The sequence below is a fragment of the Octodon degus genome, unplaced genomic scaffold (assembly GCF_000260255.1).
Source record: "Octodon degus isolate 3935 unplaced genomic scaffold, OctDeg1.0 scaffold00146, whole genome shotgun sequence".
NCBI classification, from domain to species: Eukaryota; Metazoa; Chordata; class Mammalia; order Rodentia; family Octodontidae; genus Octodon; species Octodon degus.
The window spans coordinates 611093-625371 of NW_004524722.1; the positions used below are offsets into that span (position 1 = coordinate 611093).

General features: G+C 40.6%; 2 protein-coding genes across 6 annotated transcripts in view; both read right to left on the reverse strand.

Annotated features, from left to right (window-relative positions):
• The window catches only part of LOC101572733 (N-acetylated-alpha-linked acidic dipeptidase 2), an 87560-nt gene that overhangs the window by 42507 nt on the left and 30774 nt on the right, over window positions 1-14279 (reverse strand). For 3 of the 5 annotated variants that reach the window (XM_004641913.2, XM_023702153.1, XM_023702155.1), the window contains 7 exons: window positions 13547-13672; window positions 10775-10961; window positions 9766-9859; window positions 7606-7704; window positions 684-769; window positions 296-415; window positions 114-196 (listed from right to left, as the gene is read on the reverse strand). In XM_004641913.2, coding sequence (XP_004641970.1) covers window positions 114-196; window positions 296-415; window positions 684-769; window positions 7606-7704; window positions 9766-9859; window positions 10775-10961; window positions 13547-13672 — 795 coding nt within the window. The remainder of the gene's footprint in view (window positions 1-113; window positions 197-295; window positions 416-683; window positions 770-7605; window positions 7705-9765; window positions 9860-10774; window positions 10962-13546; window positions 13673-14279) is intronic. The other 2 variants (XM_023702152.1, XM_023702154.1) reach the window with 2 other exon arrangements.
• On the reverse strand, window positions 2958-3393 carry LOC105743647 (coiled-coil domain-containing protein 58-like). Its single transcript, XM_023702156.1, has 2 exons — window positions 3331-3393; window positions 2958-3206 (listed from the first exon to the last, which is right to left on the reverse strand). The coding sequence occupies exons 1-2, from the start codon at window positions 3391-3393 to the stop codon at window positions 2958-2960; spliced, it is 312 nt and encodes a 103-aa protein (XP_023557924.1).

Here is a 14279-nt window from a genome sequence, read left to right on the forward strand (position 1 = left end):
CGCACACACACACGCAATCACCCTAAGGCACATACACATATACACACATACACGGGTGCACACTTGTTCTTTATTGACCAAGAAAATCACAGCACCTTCCCTGTCTCATTTACCTCAGCCCACTCTGTAGAACCCAACAGTCCAAACTCCTCAGCATCCCAGCTGGCAAAAATGATAGTTCTCCTCGGTCTCCAGCCTGTTGTTATTAACATACACACAGTTAGACACATCTGCATAAGAACAAAGTGAAATAATGTCATTTCCTGTCATTACCTCCGAAAGGAGCATCACTCACCTCCACTTAACAATTGTCCAAAACTCCGGGCTATTTCTTGCAAAACTGCAGTCCCAGTGGTTGGGTCAATACCTCCGAATACCCATGAGTCCCGGTGACCTCCCACAATGACATACCTGTCTGGAAAAAAACATGTTCAAAAAGAACTTTAACTGTAAGCACAGGACAAGCATTTATAATTTACATCTTCAATTAAACTCCCTCCGGTTTGAGTTTCTCTCATAAAAAACAGGCAAGACTATAAAATAAAACTTTTCAGAGTTGTATGACTTCCCCCTAGATTTCGCAGTTTCAAATCAATCAGAAACATATCAATTGTTTAATGAAATTTTTTCCTTACTCTTAATTTTAGTAAAAATGAAATGCTTAAAAAAATTCATCAACTCACCAGGTTCCTCAGATCCTCTAATAATTCCAATTACATTGTAAATTCTTGTAATCTTATTGATGTTATGAACATGCATTTTAACTTTTCTAGAATTTCAAAAGGAATGAATTACTTAATGTAAACTATTTTACTTATAGTTTTCTTTCCACTTTTATTAAGTAAAATCTCAAAGCTACAAGAAAAATTTTACAATCAGACAATGAATTTCTATATATCCATCATCTAAATTCAATAATTGTTTATTTTGTATTTTAAGACAGGGTCTACAGGGTCTCACTACATAGATCGATCGGACTCATAGTAACCCTCCTGTTTTCAGCCTCCCAAGAGCTGAGATTACAGGCGCGCACCACCATGCCCAGTCTCAATCAAAGTCTCAGTATGCCCCGGGAGCAGGGCCAGCACGGCATGCGGAGGGATTGAGCCTGGGCCGCTGTGTCTGCCTAATGAGGTGCTTTAATCCCCTGAGCTATTTGGCTGGCCCAATAATTGCTAATATTTTTTAACCACTTTCCAGGGAGCTGCAGCCGTCCTGACAATTTCCTCCTAAGTACTTATGTGTGTACCTTAATAACTGACATGTTGTATATTCTCCTTCCCTCCCTGGTACATAGTTGGTATTTAATCCCAGCCTGGCCTTGAACTCACAGTGATTCTCCTGCCTCCCAAGTGCTGGGATTACTGGCGTCTGACATCACACCTAGCTAGAAACTTTAAATACATGCCTCTTAATTGCAAAAACAATGAAGACAGCCCATTATGTAATATATGAAAAAATATAATCTTGCTATTTAGCTGTCTTTATAAGAGCCATACATAGCACTGCTTTAAAAAACAAAAAAATAAAAATAAACACCAAACATATCTGAACTTTTGGGAGCCTGCCCATTAGTTCAGTTGTTTAAGTGACTGCTTAAGCAAAGCAATCAGGATGCTGTGGTTCAGTCCAGATCCTCAAACCTTACCAGACCTGCCCTGAAGGCAACCAGAGCTAGCAAAAAAAAAAAAAAAAAACAGCACTGCTTAGTGGTGCTTTATATGCAACAGACCACATATAAGATGGGTCATAAGAATGTGGTGCATAAAGCGCCTGCAAGAAGGCGCAGGGGCCGGAGACTCGATCCCAGGCCTGCCATGCTCCCTGGGCACGCTGAGACGGCAATTAGGACTGGGTATGGTGGCGCAAGCCTGGAATCCCAGCTCTTGCGAGGATTTGCAAATAGGTAGATCACTATCAGAGTAAACAGGCAGATCACTACCAGTCCGATCCAGTAGTGAGACCCTGAACACTCTATAGACCCTTCCCTAAAATACACACACACACACAAAGTAGTGCAGCTTACAAATTCTGTCTCACGACACTGTAGCTGCTGTGGTATCGTAGCATCACGCATTGCCCCCAAATCTGCGGTAGCACTGGTGTAAGCAAACACCTTCCCTGACAGGGTGGGTGAGAGAGCTCAGCAGGCTAAGCGCCTCCTTAGGCAAGCACAGGCACTGGGAGTCTATCTGGGATACCACACACCACCCTGACCACACCCCCAGGCATGCTGAGCCGGTGACAAGCCTGGGAGTGGTAGCACGTGCCTGGAATCCCAGTGCTGGGGAGGCTGAAAATAGTATCACTACGAGTCCAAGCTGCACAGTGAAACCCTGTACCAAATACATAAATTAAAAAAAAAAAAATTCTTCCCTGCCAGTTATATAAAAATATAAAACAAAATTATGTCTAGTACATAATATAAGGATTTTTACCATGCATTTAGGGTATATACCTACTTATTAAAGAGTTTACTACAAAATGGTATATAATGGTCAGTTGGCAGTTGCCCCGACATCACGTATGTGCTGCATTTACTGATCATGTCAAGAGCCCGTATCGAAGGCGTGAGGCCCTGGGTTCGATATGCAGTGCTGTGAAGAAGAGAGGTCACGTCTAGTGATCGGTGATGGACGTAAACCACCTTACGGGTTTAAGTCTGTGCACTCAGCCACGAAATCATCTGAAGACTACATAATGGGTGACTGTGATTTTTCTTTCAGAAAATTACTTTGATAGTTATAAAATGTTCTTTACATAATCAGTATAAAATAGCAGTTTGATTATTTCATAATTATCAGAATTACACAGACATGAAGTTCCGGGTAGATGGGGTTGAGATCAATACGAGGCCTTGGACTGTGGCCCAGATACTGTCCTGGGGAAGCCCATCCCGCTGGCTCTGTTGTGCTCAGCTCCCGGGAGATAACCCAGTCCTTGAAAACAGTTTTTCTTTACTCGGTCTTTGGAGGCTTAAAGTAAATTTGGCAGCGTTCATTAAATACCTCCCAGCTCCTGTCATTTACCACTTCTTCAACATTCAGTTCTAGCTGTATCCATTTCAATTTCATCTGCCCTTTACTAAGCTGCTTTAATAACCTTAAATCATCCAAATTCTTCCCTCTTTCTTCCCGGAGGATTTTTACTACTGCTGAAGTCTGGGCTCTACAATTTTTTCTGACTCTGTCCCTACTGGCACGACCCTGCCACCAAAGACTCCTACAGTTGTTTATTAGTTTGACTGGCATCAATTTTCCCTGCAAAGGAAGCTGTTGGAACCGGAGCCTTAAATTCATGTACTATTCTGTCATCAATTGTCCTCATCACCTTGGATAACTCCTGGAACTCAGCCAACTCCTCACAGTTCACACTGCCACTGAGCGCCGCCATATTGAATGATGACTGTGATTAACAGGTAGTTTTGTTTTCATTTTAAAGGCATTCAGTAAAATATTTATTTGTGCTACCGACAGATAAATGTTAACAAAGAACTGAAGGTAAGGGCCAGGGAGATGGCGCAGTAGAATAAGCGCTTGCCTGGCAAGCACAAGGGCCTGAGTTTAATCCCCGGTTCTGGGAAAAAAAAAAAAGAACTGAGGGTATAGCTCAGTGCTACAGCATGCACTTAGCATGGCAAGACTTTGGGTTCAACCCCTAAGGCCCCCCAAAAATATTAATAATGTAAATACAGAAACATTGTATAGCATGTTTCTAAAAAATAGGAGCTTAAGATCTACCTTAATTAACTGACACTGTCACTAAATTAAGGAAATTAGGATTGGGTATTGCATATTTGTGAATTTAATTGCATTAAGACTACTTTCAAATGAAAAATATAAAAAAAAAAAAAATAAGAATGCATGAGTTCCTGGCATGGTGGCACATGTCTTTAATCCCAGAGCTAGGGAAGCTGAGAGAGGATGATTTTCACAGGTTCGAGGCCAGCCTGGGCTACCTAGCAAGATCCTGTCTCTAAATAAATAAATAGAAAAATCATAAGGAATAATGTAAGAGAGATTAATGAGAGAAAAAAAAAAAACCTGTTAAAACTAAACCTGAAAATAAACATAGGCTGTCTGTGCAGATTCTACAAAAGATCATTCAAATTTTTAATTCTAATATCTTATAAGTTTTAAGCATTTATACGAAATCCAGAATTGTCTGGAAAAAATATCTCATTACCACTTCAAATTCAGTGTCTTCCAAAGAAACTGAAATCTAGAATACAGATTCCATAGCACAGGATTTTATTTTTCCCTAAATTATTTTCACCACTGAACACCCAGACCCTAGAATGGGGCGTTGGCTATAGTAAACAGTAATAATGAATATCTGTGGGGTGGATACGTGCACTCCAAGAAAGAAGAGCCAGGAAACACCCTACCTCACTCATCAGGATTACTTCTCTTTTTTCTTGTCTTTGACTAGACTGTTTTACAAGTCCGTAGAGACAGACATTAACTTGCAAATGGTAGTAACAATAACTCATATCCAATAAAATGGTAGCTTGTCAAGATTCATTTAAGATCCCTCCCCTACTGTGGAAGGAGCCATTTTTCTGACACACACATTTACTTTGATGTCCCTAATGAGGTGACATTTTTAGTATCATCTTTTTTATTTTATTTTTCAGTACCAGGGATTGAACTTAGGACCTTGCACTTGCCAGGAAAGTGCTTATTCTACTGAGCTATCTCCCCAGCCCTTAGTATCATCTTTGAATCTTCCTTTGAACCAGTTTTAACATCCTCCTTTTTTTTTGGTTGGCTCAGGCTGCCTTTAGGGTGGGTCTGGTAAGGCATGGGGAGCTGGGGATCGAACCACGGTCCCCTGTACATGACTGGGTTTGGTGACAGCAGGCACTTAAACAACTGTACTAACCCACAAGCCCCCTTTACATCCTTCTTGGCCCTATAGCAAGGAACTGCACTAATAATTAGTTGATAATAACTAGTTAATTATAATAAAATTAGTTATAATATAATATAGTTATAACAATACTTAGATAATAACTAAGTTAATAAGGTAAATGAAATCTGCAACACAGGTTCATTTTATATGATGGTCTATGATAATCCTTTTTAAATTGTCCTTATCACTTTGGGAGGGCCCTCTGGGACATCCAATATATTTATCTTGCAGAATCTGCAAAGGGTAGTTTAAACCCTCTTACTGTATTAGTTTAAACCCATTCACCATATTCTCCTTGGGCTGTTGGAGGTAAAACTTTGCCACCACTCTCTATGTTGAGCGTCACGTCTTTTCTACTGATGTTGTGTTTTATTTATATTTCTCCTTTGCTTGGAGCAAGAGTAAGTTTTTTCTTCATTGGTGACAATGGAAAGGAATTCAGCTACGGTCTAATACTTTGGGAATCTCTCCAAAAGTATTAATAGATTGTCGAGATCACTATGGCGTGCCAGACAAGACAGGATCCTGCCGTCCGTTCCCTGCTTTACCCCTCTGCTAACGGCTTGCCCTGCTAGCTAGTTTCTCTCTGTTGTTGTCATCAAGAGAATACAGGTGCTCACTTTCCAGGAGTGGGCGCTCAGTCAGCCTTTCTGCTTACGGGTCCCTGGAGCTCATGGGCTCTATGAGAAGGGAACCCCCTCGGCTTTAAAAAAACGGCATTTTCTTCTTTCTTGTTAAAAAACAAAAACACGGGGCTGGTGAGATGGCTCAGTGGTCTGGAGCACCTACTTAGAACGAGCTTAGCAAAGCACAGGGACCGCGGTTCAATCCCCCAGCACCACATGCCAGCCAGCCCTGCCCCCTGGTGGGCTGAGCTGGCCACACACACACACATAAATAAATAAATAAAATTAAAAAAAAAAAAAAAAAAACAGGATCTTTTCTTCCATATTTGTTTTTGCTGTTTAGTATGCATTTGTCCATTCTGTGGTCCAATCAGTCAAGAACATCATGCCCACAGCAAAGGAGAACAGCTCTCTGACGTCTAGAGTGGGAGTTTCTGGTTCCACGTGGACTCCTGAGCAACGACTGAAATTACACAGCAGAGCCTGTGTGTTCTCTCTGCGCCTGTGTGCTTCTGATTGTCAGGCACGAAGGCCTTCACATTTTGCTCAATGGGTATGCTCTGACTTCCTTCCTCTTTAGAGTAGAAATAACAATCCTTTTAAAGGTCCTGTTTTGATTAAATTATAGACATAAACACTTATGCAAATATTTATACAATTCCTATAAAATAAACTGGATTTCTGATACTAAATATTCTGGAATGGAAAGAATTTCAGGAACTAAGAAGCACTCTAAAGAATGAAAGCTCATAGAATTACAATAAACTGTTAGGAAACAAGACTAATCCAATCATTTCATTTTAGGGGCCGGTGAGATGGCTTAGTGGTCTAAAGCACCTGCTTAGATAAGCTTAGGGAAGTGTGCAGGGACGCACAAGGACTGCTCTTCATTCCCAGCACCACATGCTGTGCCAGCCCTGCCCCCCAGAGTGGGCTGAGCCAGTCACAAAACAAAAAGAAAAAGAAAAACCAACAACCTCATTTTAATAAAAACAGCTATGTCAGAGGACCAACCAAATAGCTCAGCGGATTAAAGCACCTGCAAGCAGGCTCAGGGGCTAGGGGTTCTATCCCCGGGCCTGCTGTGCCAGCCCTGCCCCCGAGCATGCTGAGACTGCAGTTGAGACTGGGCCTGGTGGTGCATGCCTGTAATCCCAGTTCTTGGGAGGCTGTAAACAGGCAGATCACTAGTCCGATCTAGTAGTGAGACCCTGAACAACCCTGTAAGACCCTTCCCTAAAATACAAAAAACAAACAACTATTCAATAAAAACAGCTATATCTTTTCAGATTTATCAGGGTTACCTTCCCATTGTGCCAACATGTCAGGTAAGTCAAACTTCCTAAAGTTCTAAGTATGTCCTGCTCCTTCACAAGGCTAGAAGTCGACCCTGCCTTCCTTCCCGCAGGGGGAGAGCTTCCACGAGTTCTGGACACCAACCTCAACAGAGTCTTTTTCTATAAGCATTCCTCATCTCCAATAGTGCTTTAATGTGTTTTAAAAAAAAAAAAACCCAATACCGGCTCTAATGGTGAGTCTACTATGCCTTGTAGCTACCTTATTTATTCACTTGACCCCATTTAATCCACAGAGTCAGTAAACAACTATTGGCTCCTTTTTCTTCTGCCCTCTCTCTTGATTTAAACTCACATGTAAGACACTACAAAGTATTGGACAGTGGGGCTGGGGAGATGGCTCAGTAGAATAAGCGCTTTCCTGGCAAACACAAGGGTCTAAATTCAATCTCCGGTTCCGCGGGGGTTAAAAAAAAACAACAAAGTATTGGACAAATTAGTACAGATTTTAGGTGAAGAGTGAAGTTTTAAAAAGTTAATGTTTGAATTGTTGAGCCTAAACAGCAAATAAAATTTTTGACACTCTGAAATGATTATTGTAATAGCACTACAAGACTATTTCAATACTTCTTTCTGTAAGTACTTCAGTGACATAAAACAATTGTTCACAAGTAAAAGATAAACAAAGTATACCTGATAGAATAGTTATCTTGACATTTTTCTGATGAATTATAGGACTTTTTTAGGCAATTACAGTAAAGTAAAATTACCTCAGAGAATTACTCCCTGCAAAGCCAGGCCCAACATTGTAAGTAACATTAAGCCTTCCCTTCCAGCTCTCATCTGGCGGTGAAAGCCCTCCCAAGTGGCTGCCAAGAGAAATGAAACAAAAGAAAGAGCCTGAACATCACCATTTCCAGGAAGAAAATTATGAAGTTGATGATAATATCTTGCTCTACATCTAAAAGCTATTTGTTAAACAATTTTTCAACAAACCTTTTCCTTCCCGGGCATGGGGCACATGACTGTAATCCCAGAATTTAGGAAGCTGAGGAAGGAGGACTGCTGTACATTTGAGGCCAGCCTGGGCTACACAGTGAGCTCAAGGCCAGCCTTAACCATACAGCAAGACTTTGTCTCCAGAATCCCCAAGTTTCCCTTCTAGAACTTACTTTCTAGTAAGTGAACCATGAATGAAACATACAAATAACAAATGTAATACAGTATACTGTGTATCAGTGATAAGAGCTAAGGAGAAAAATAAAATAACAGGGACTGGTGAGAAGCACTAGGCCTAACCATAGTTATTCATATAGGGAAGCAGTGAATTGAAGAAATCCAAAATATGGGAAATGCATGACTATTTTAGGAAGAAATTAATATAGAAAGAAGTAAGTTGCTCTGGTACAATCACTTAAAAGAATGGAAGTGTAGGGCTGGGGAGAGAGCCGTGCAGTCTAAGCGCCTGCTTGGCAAGTGAAGGACCCAGGTTTGACCCCTGGTACAGCATGCCATGGCAGCCCCACCCCGTGTGTATCATGCTGGCCACCGAAACCTGGTGTGGTGGCACATGCCTGTGATCCCAGTGCTGGGGAGGCTGAGACAGGAGGGTCACTATGAGCCCAAACTGTGTTGCGAGACTCAGTACCAAATAAATAAATAAATATTTAAAAAATTTTAAATGAAAGTGTAAGGGAAATATATACAGAAATGTGTAATATATACAATATAACATATATACACAATGTATACTATATATAGTCTATGTATAAAATACAGTGACAGCAAGCACTACTGAGCATTCATTGGATTCTAAACACTGTACTCTCATGATGTGATAATGGCTCTGTCACAGCGGCACCCCACTGTCCTCACTGTACATACACATAAGGCAATTGAATGATTATGTAAAGTAGCCCAGGAGCACATTGTTAGACTATAGTTCGGAGGCTCAGGATACTGTGGTTCGATCCCTAGATCCTCATGCCTTACCAGACATGCCCTTAAGGCATACTGAGTTACCCCCCAAAAAAATTTTTAAAAAAATCCTTCTAAACTATAGTTCAGGTATGAATATCTAAGAAAATCCAACTACTTGGATAACTCTGACTTTTTTGAGTTTTTTTGAGACGGTCTCACTTTGCAGCTCTGCTGGCCTTGAGCTCACTTTCTATCCCAGGCTGGTCTCAAACTCGCAATGATCCACCTCCCTCAACCTCCTGAGTGCATTACAGGCATGCGCCACCATGCCCGGCTTGAAAATCCAACTACTTGGAAAAAGTCTCAAATCAGTACTTCTATATTTGGATACAGTATTGCATTTCAGAATTTCATTGACAGCAAATACAGCACTGTTTTATTATTATTTCTTAGTCATTAAACTAACTTTTCTTTTGATTAAAAATGAGTTTGGGGCCAGGGAGATAGTTCAGCAGCAGCACAGCACCGGCCTGGAAAGCACAAGGCCCTGAGTTCAATTCCCAATACAAAATAGTAATAATAATAATAAAATAAATAAAAATGAGTGTGCTCTAGGGCTGGCCAGATAGCTCAGGAGACTAAAGCACCTGCTTTGGCAGACACAGGGACCGGGTTCAATCCTTGGTGTGCTGTGCCAGCCCCACCCTGGGGACCAGCTGAGAGGGCGATTGAGACTGGGCGTGGCAGCACGCACCTATAATCCTTGCGCTTGGGAGGCTGAAAACAGGAGGATCACTAAGAGTCTGATCTGTGTAGTGAGACCCTGCAGACCCTGTACTAAAATACATTAAAAAAAAAAGAAAAGAAAAATGAGTGTGCTGTATTATTACTATATGAAATTCCTTTAAGGTAAGATTTTTATCTTTAACATAATTGGATTATACTTATTTTAGATTAGAAAAAAATCTTCGTGTAAAATTTTTATTCTCCTATCCAATTAAAAATCATACCGTAATAAAATTTCTGCATCATTATATCCAATAGGATGTACAGGAATTTGGGGGATTCCCACTGCTTCTTCAACATTAAATCTGAAGGTATATTCTGCAAAGATCAAGGGCAAACAAAAATAATTAAAGAATCTGAGCAAGAATCTGAAATTTCTTTTGTCACTGTTAGAAATTTTCAACATGCTTGCAATAATACAGAAATTAAAAGTCCCCAAAAAGTAAAACAACTGTTTTGTCCCAGGATTCAAAATATCTTTAAAAGGTGGACATGGTGGCACACACCTGCAATCCCAGCACTCCAGAGGCTGAGGCAGGAGGATCGCTGTGGATGCAGGGCCAACCTGGGCTACATCGTGAGTTCAAAGCTGGCTTCTCTCAAAAAAAAACCCAAATAAATAAATAAACGATCCACTGTTTCTTTTTATTTGTTGATTTGGTTTTCATTTGTATATTTAGTAGAAGGTCTCACTATGCAGCTCAGACTAGTAGCGATCCTCCTGTTTTCAGCCTCCCCAGCGCTGGGATTATGGGCGTGCACCACCACGCCTGGACTCTGTCACTCAGCACACACTGGTGGTGCCAGCGCGGCATGCAGGACCAGGGATTGAAACCTGGTCCCTGTGCTTGCCAAAGTAGGTGCTTAGTCCGCTGAGCTATCTCGCCGGCCTGATCCATTGGTATTTTTAAGAACAGAAATGCATGGCCTAAAGAATAATTCCAAATGTTACAAAATCTAAGCCATGTTAAGACCAATTATCACTTTGGGTACAAAAATCAATTTTCTGAACCTCTTTACTAAACATAAAAGAAGAAATATCCCTTTTGTATATCACTGTATCATGAAACTTTAAAACTAAAATAATAATCAATGCCTAGCCATAGCATCCAAAATTGTATACGTGCACACAATTTTAATTTTAATTTACTGTAGAGATGTTGGCTTTTCTGGAACCTAACAGAGCAAGAAGAGATTTTGCAGAAGCGGTAGTGCCGTGGGCTCATCCCTTACCTTTGGCTGGGTAGCCTGGCGTGAGCGGGTCACCAGCTCCGTCCAAACTTAAAACGTTTCCTCTCTGGGCTGCGGCTCCAGGAAGGTTCCATCCCCTGGGATAGGGCTGCACCTCAGGGGCAAAGTAGTCAGCTGGATCTGAGTACAAAATGATCCCTATGGCCCCAGCTAGCACGGCATTCTTAACCTGCAAGAGCGATGTGAACCCATAAAAGACACGGCACATGACTGGCTTATTCATGTAAAAAAAGAACTTAATAATGTGAAGAAAGCCAGGTGCGATGGTGCAGTCCTGTAATCCCAGTGCCTGGGAGGCTGAGACAAGAGCAGTGCTTGGGGCATGAGCCTCCCCAGTGCTAGGATTACAGGCGTGCAGCGCCACACCCAGCTTGAGGCGTGGGGAATGGGGGCTGCACAGCATGCGGTACCGGGGATCAGACCTGGTCTGAACTAAATAGCCAGGCTCTGCCTTGGAAGAAAGAGAGGGAGGGCAGGAGGGGAAAGGGGGAATGGAGAGAAAATAATTCACATTCCTTTCTATCTTGACATCACATGCTCAGTTGTCTTTGCTTTGAAAAGTTTCCTCTTCACTTAGCAAACACTCATTTACTTTACAAAACTCTAAACAAGTTACCTTTTCTATAAAACACTCCTATTTTATTTTTTCTTTGTACTTCTTGTTTTTATGCATTTTTATCATAGGATAGATCAAAGTGTAGTCAAATATCTTTTTTTTTAATTTTTAAAAATCTTTATTTATTTGGTACAGGATCTTGCTGCACAGCTCAGACTCATAGTGATCCTCCTGTCTTAGCCTCCCCAGCACAAGGATTACAGGCATGCACCACCACACCCAGGTTCGGAGGCCTGCACAGCTGTGGTACCAGGGATCAAACCCAGGTCCTTACCCTTGCCAGGCAGGTGCTTAGACTGCTGAGCTATCTCTCCAGCCCTCAAGTATCTTGTGAGTGTCTCCTTTAAATATGGAGGGAGTACTAAAAACACAAACCATGCCTTCCTCACGTTTAACTACTAGCCCTTCAAAGCTTCACACATCATAAAGTAAGCACTTCACAAATATCCGTGTAAGTAAATCGATTTGAAATTTTATACAGAACATTCTTAGTATGTGAAAAATTGCCTAACGCATCGTTGTAGGCATCTTGCTAAAAATCCAAGGTGGTCAAGAACAGGAAAATATTTCTTATAAAATACTAAATTCTTCATTATCAGAAGCACTGTAGCAAAAAACCAGTACACATCCGTCTTGACGCACTAAGAAGTATGACAGTGTTCAGAAACCACTCAGCTGTGGCAGTAGAAGTAGATCTTGCAACTGTTTGGAAGGTCAACTTGACTGTCTTTACCAAAATTTTGAAAGAATATATAGTAGGATTCAGTCACTTTATTTCTGAAAATCTATACTGCAAAAAATCTTCACACAAATGCATGAAGTATATGTGTAAAAGAATGTTCACAGTGGGGGCCTGAGTGGGAGATAGCTCTGCGGTCTAAGCACCTGCCTGGCAAGGGACCTGGGTTCAATCCCCGGCACCACATGCAGTGCCAGCCACCAAAACTGGGCATGCCAAGCTGGCCACCGAAAGTGGGCATGGTGGCGCACAGCTGTAATCCCGGCGCTGGGGAGGCTGAAACAGGAGGATCTTTGATTTGAAACTGTCTCATTGTTATCTGTTTATCAATAAAACTTTGGAAAAAAAAAAAAAAAAACAGGAGGATCACCACAAATCCAAGCTGCGCAGTGAGACCCTATACCAAATACATAAAATTTTTTTAAAAAATGTTCAGTGTGGAAATAGGAAATTGTAGTAATACATTCAAGACAAGATAAACATCCATCAATGGAGATAGTTAAATAAATGGTTTATCAGTTCTACAAAATATTTTGTAACCATTTAAATTAGATAAGTATTTAATAAGCAGCTGTACAAAAATCACTGATAGCAGCCACTCTCCTGAGCATTTTCAAGCATAGTCATTTAATCCTGATAGCGATTCTATGTGATTGATTCTATTATTAAGCCTTATTAAGCTATTAGTAAGCATTTCCATTTTATATGTGGAGCAACTATAGTACAAGTTAAGGAACTTGCTCACAGTAAAAGCTTTCGAGATCAGAGGCCCTGAGTAGACCCAAGCGGTATGGATCTACGCTCTCAGAGTCTTCAGTACCACGTGATGCTCTACCGTTGTCCACGTGCTCACGAAAGATGACCCATAATCCATGGCTGAGCGCGAACATAATCTCACATGCCATGCGGCATACAATGACCTCTCTTTTAACACAAGAGTAACTACATTTACATGTATAATGTAGATGCATCCAGATATAGTCTTATTATATTGAATTAGATCGGGAGAGACTATCAACATTGATTAAATCTGGGCAAGGAGACTGGGTAATGCTGAGGGAGATTTTCATTTGCAGTTTGCATAAATTTCTTTCCATTAAAGTTTTTAAAAGGAAACATTATTTTTATAATAAAAATAATTTCCTTTTTGATCTATGAAGGAACACAAAATGGATTTTGGTCCAGCTGCTCTGAACAGCAAAGAAAATAACTTCTTTTTTTTTTTTTTTTTTTCAGAAAATAACTTCTACAGTGTATTGACTATCAAAACTGTCCTATTAATCAGCTGTGGAAAAAAAAAGAAAAGAACTGCTAAAGCAATTTGGGGAACTACTGAAGTGAGTTCATCATATATTTAGGCTGTCTGTTCCCTCTTTCCTCAAGAAAGACACCACCATACTTTATTGCCTCTGAAGATCTTCCCATATCTGGCAATAACAATCTTTCCAGTACAGTTGATATTCATCTCCCTTTCTAGTTTGAAAAAGTCCTCAGTCCGAGCATAATTCACGTACACCAGGTCTCCCTAAAGGGAAAAGAAAATATATAAGTATATGTAAAGAGACGATGAAAGACATATTTGTTCCATAAAACAGCATCCATGAAAGTTCTTTCCCTGTTTAGGATTAATAAACAGACCTATAAAATGCTGGCCAAGTCTTCAGAAAATCTTTCAAAATTCTGGTGTCAAAGAAAAAGATACAATATAGGTTCTGTTTGGAACAGCATGTTCTCTTTTAAAGAAATTATCAGTATATTGAGCCATAGCAATTAGAGTAATACCATTTGAAAAATTCCTATAATGTTTAATTTCTAACCAGAAATTAAGAATGTACGTTGTCTGAGGCCAGCGAGATAGCTCAGCGGCTTAAGTAGCTGCGTGGCAAGCACAAAGTCCTGAGTCCTAGCTCTGGTACAAAAAAGAAAAGAACAAAGAACTTTTGTGGTCTGAACTATAGGCCAGAGGTCAGACCTGTAAAAAATTGAGATTAGTGGAAGAAAGTTTATAAAAATGACTACTGCCTTTAATGAATTAAAAGATTGTTCAGGGGCCAGGGAGATGGCTCAGTGGAATAAGCGCTTCCCTGACAAGTGCAAGGGCCTGAGTTCAATCCCTGGTTCTGCCAAAAAAA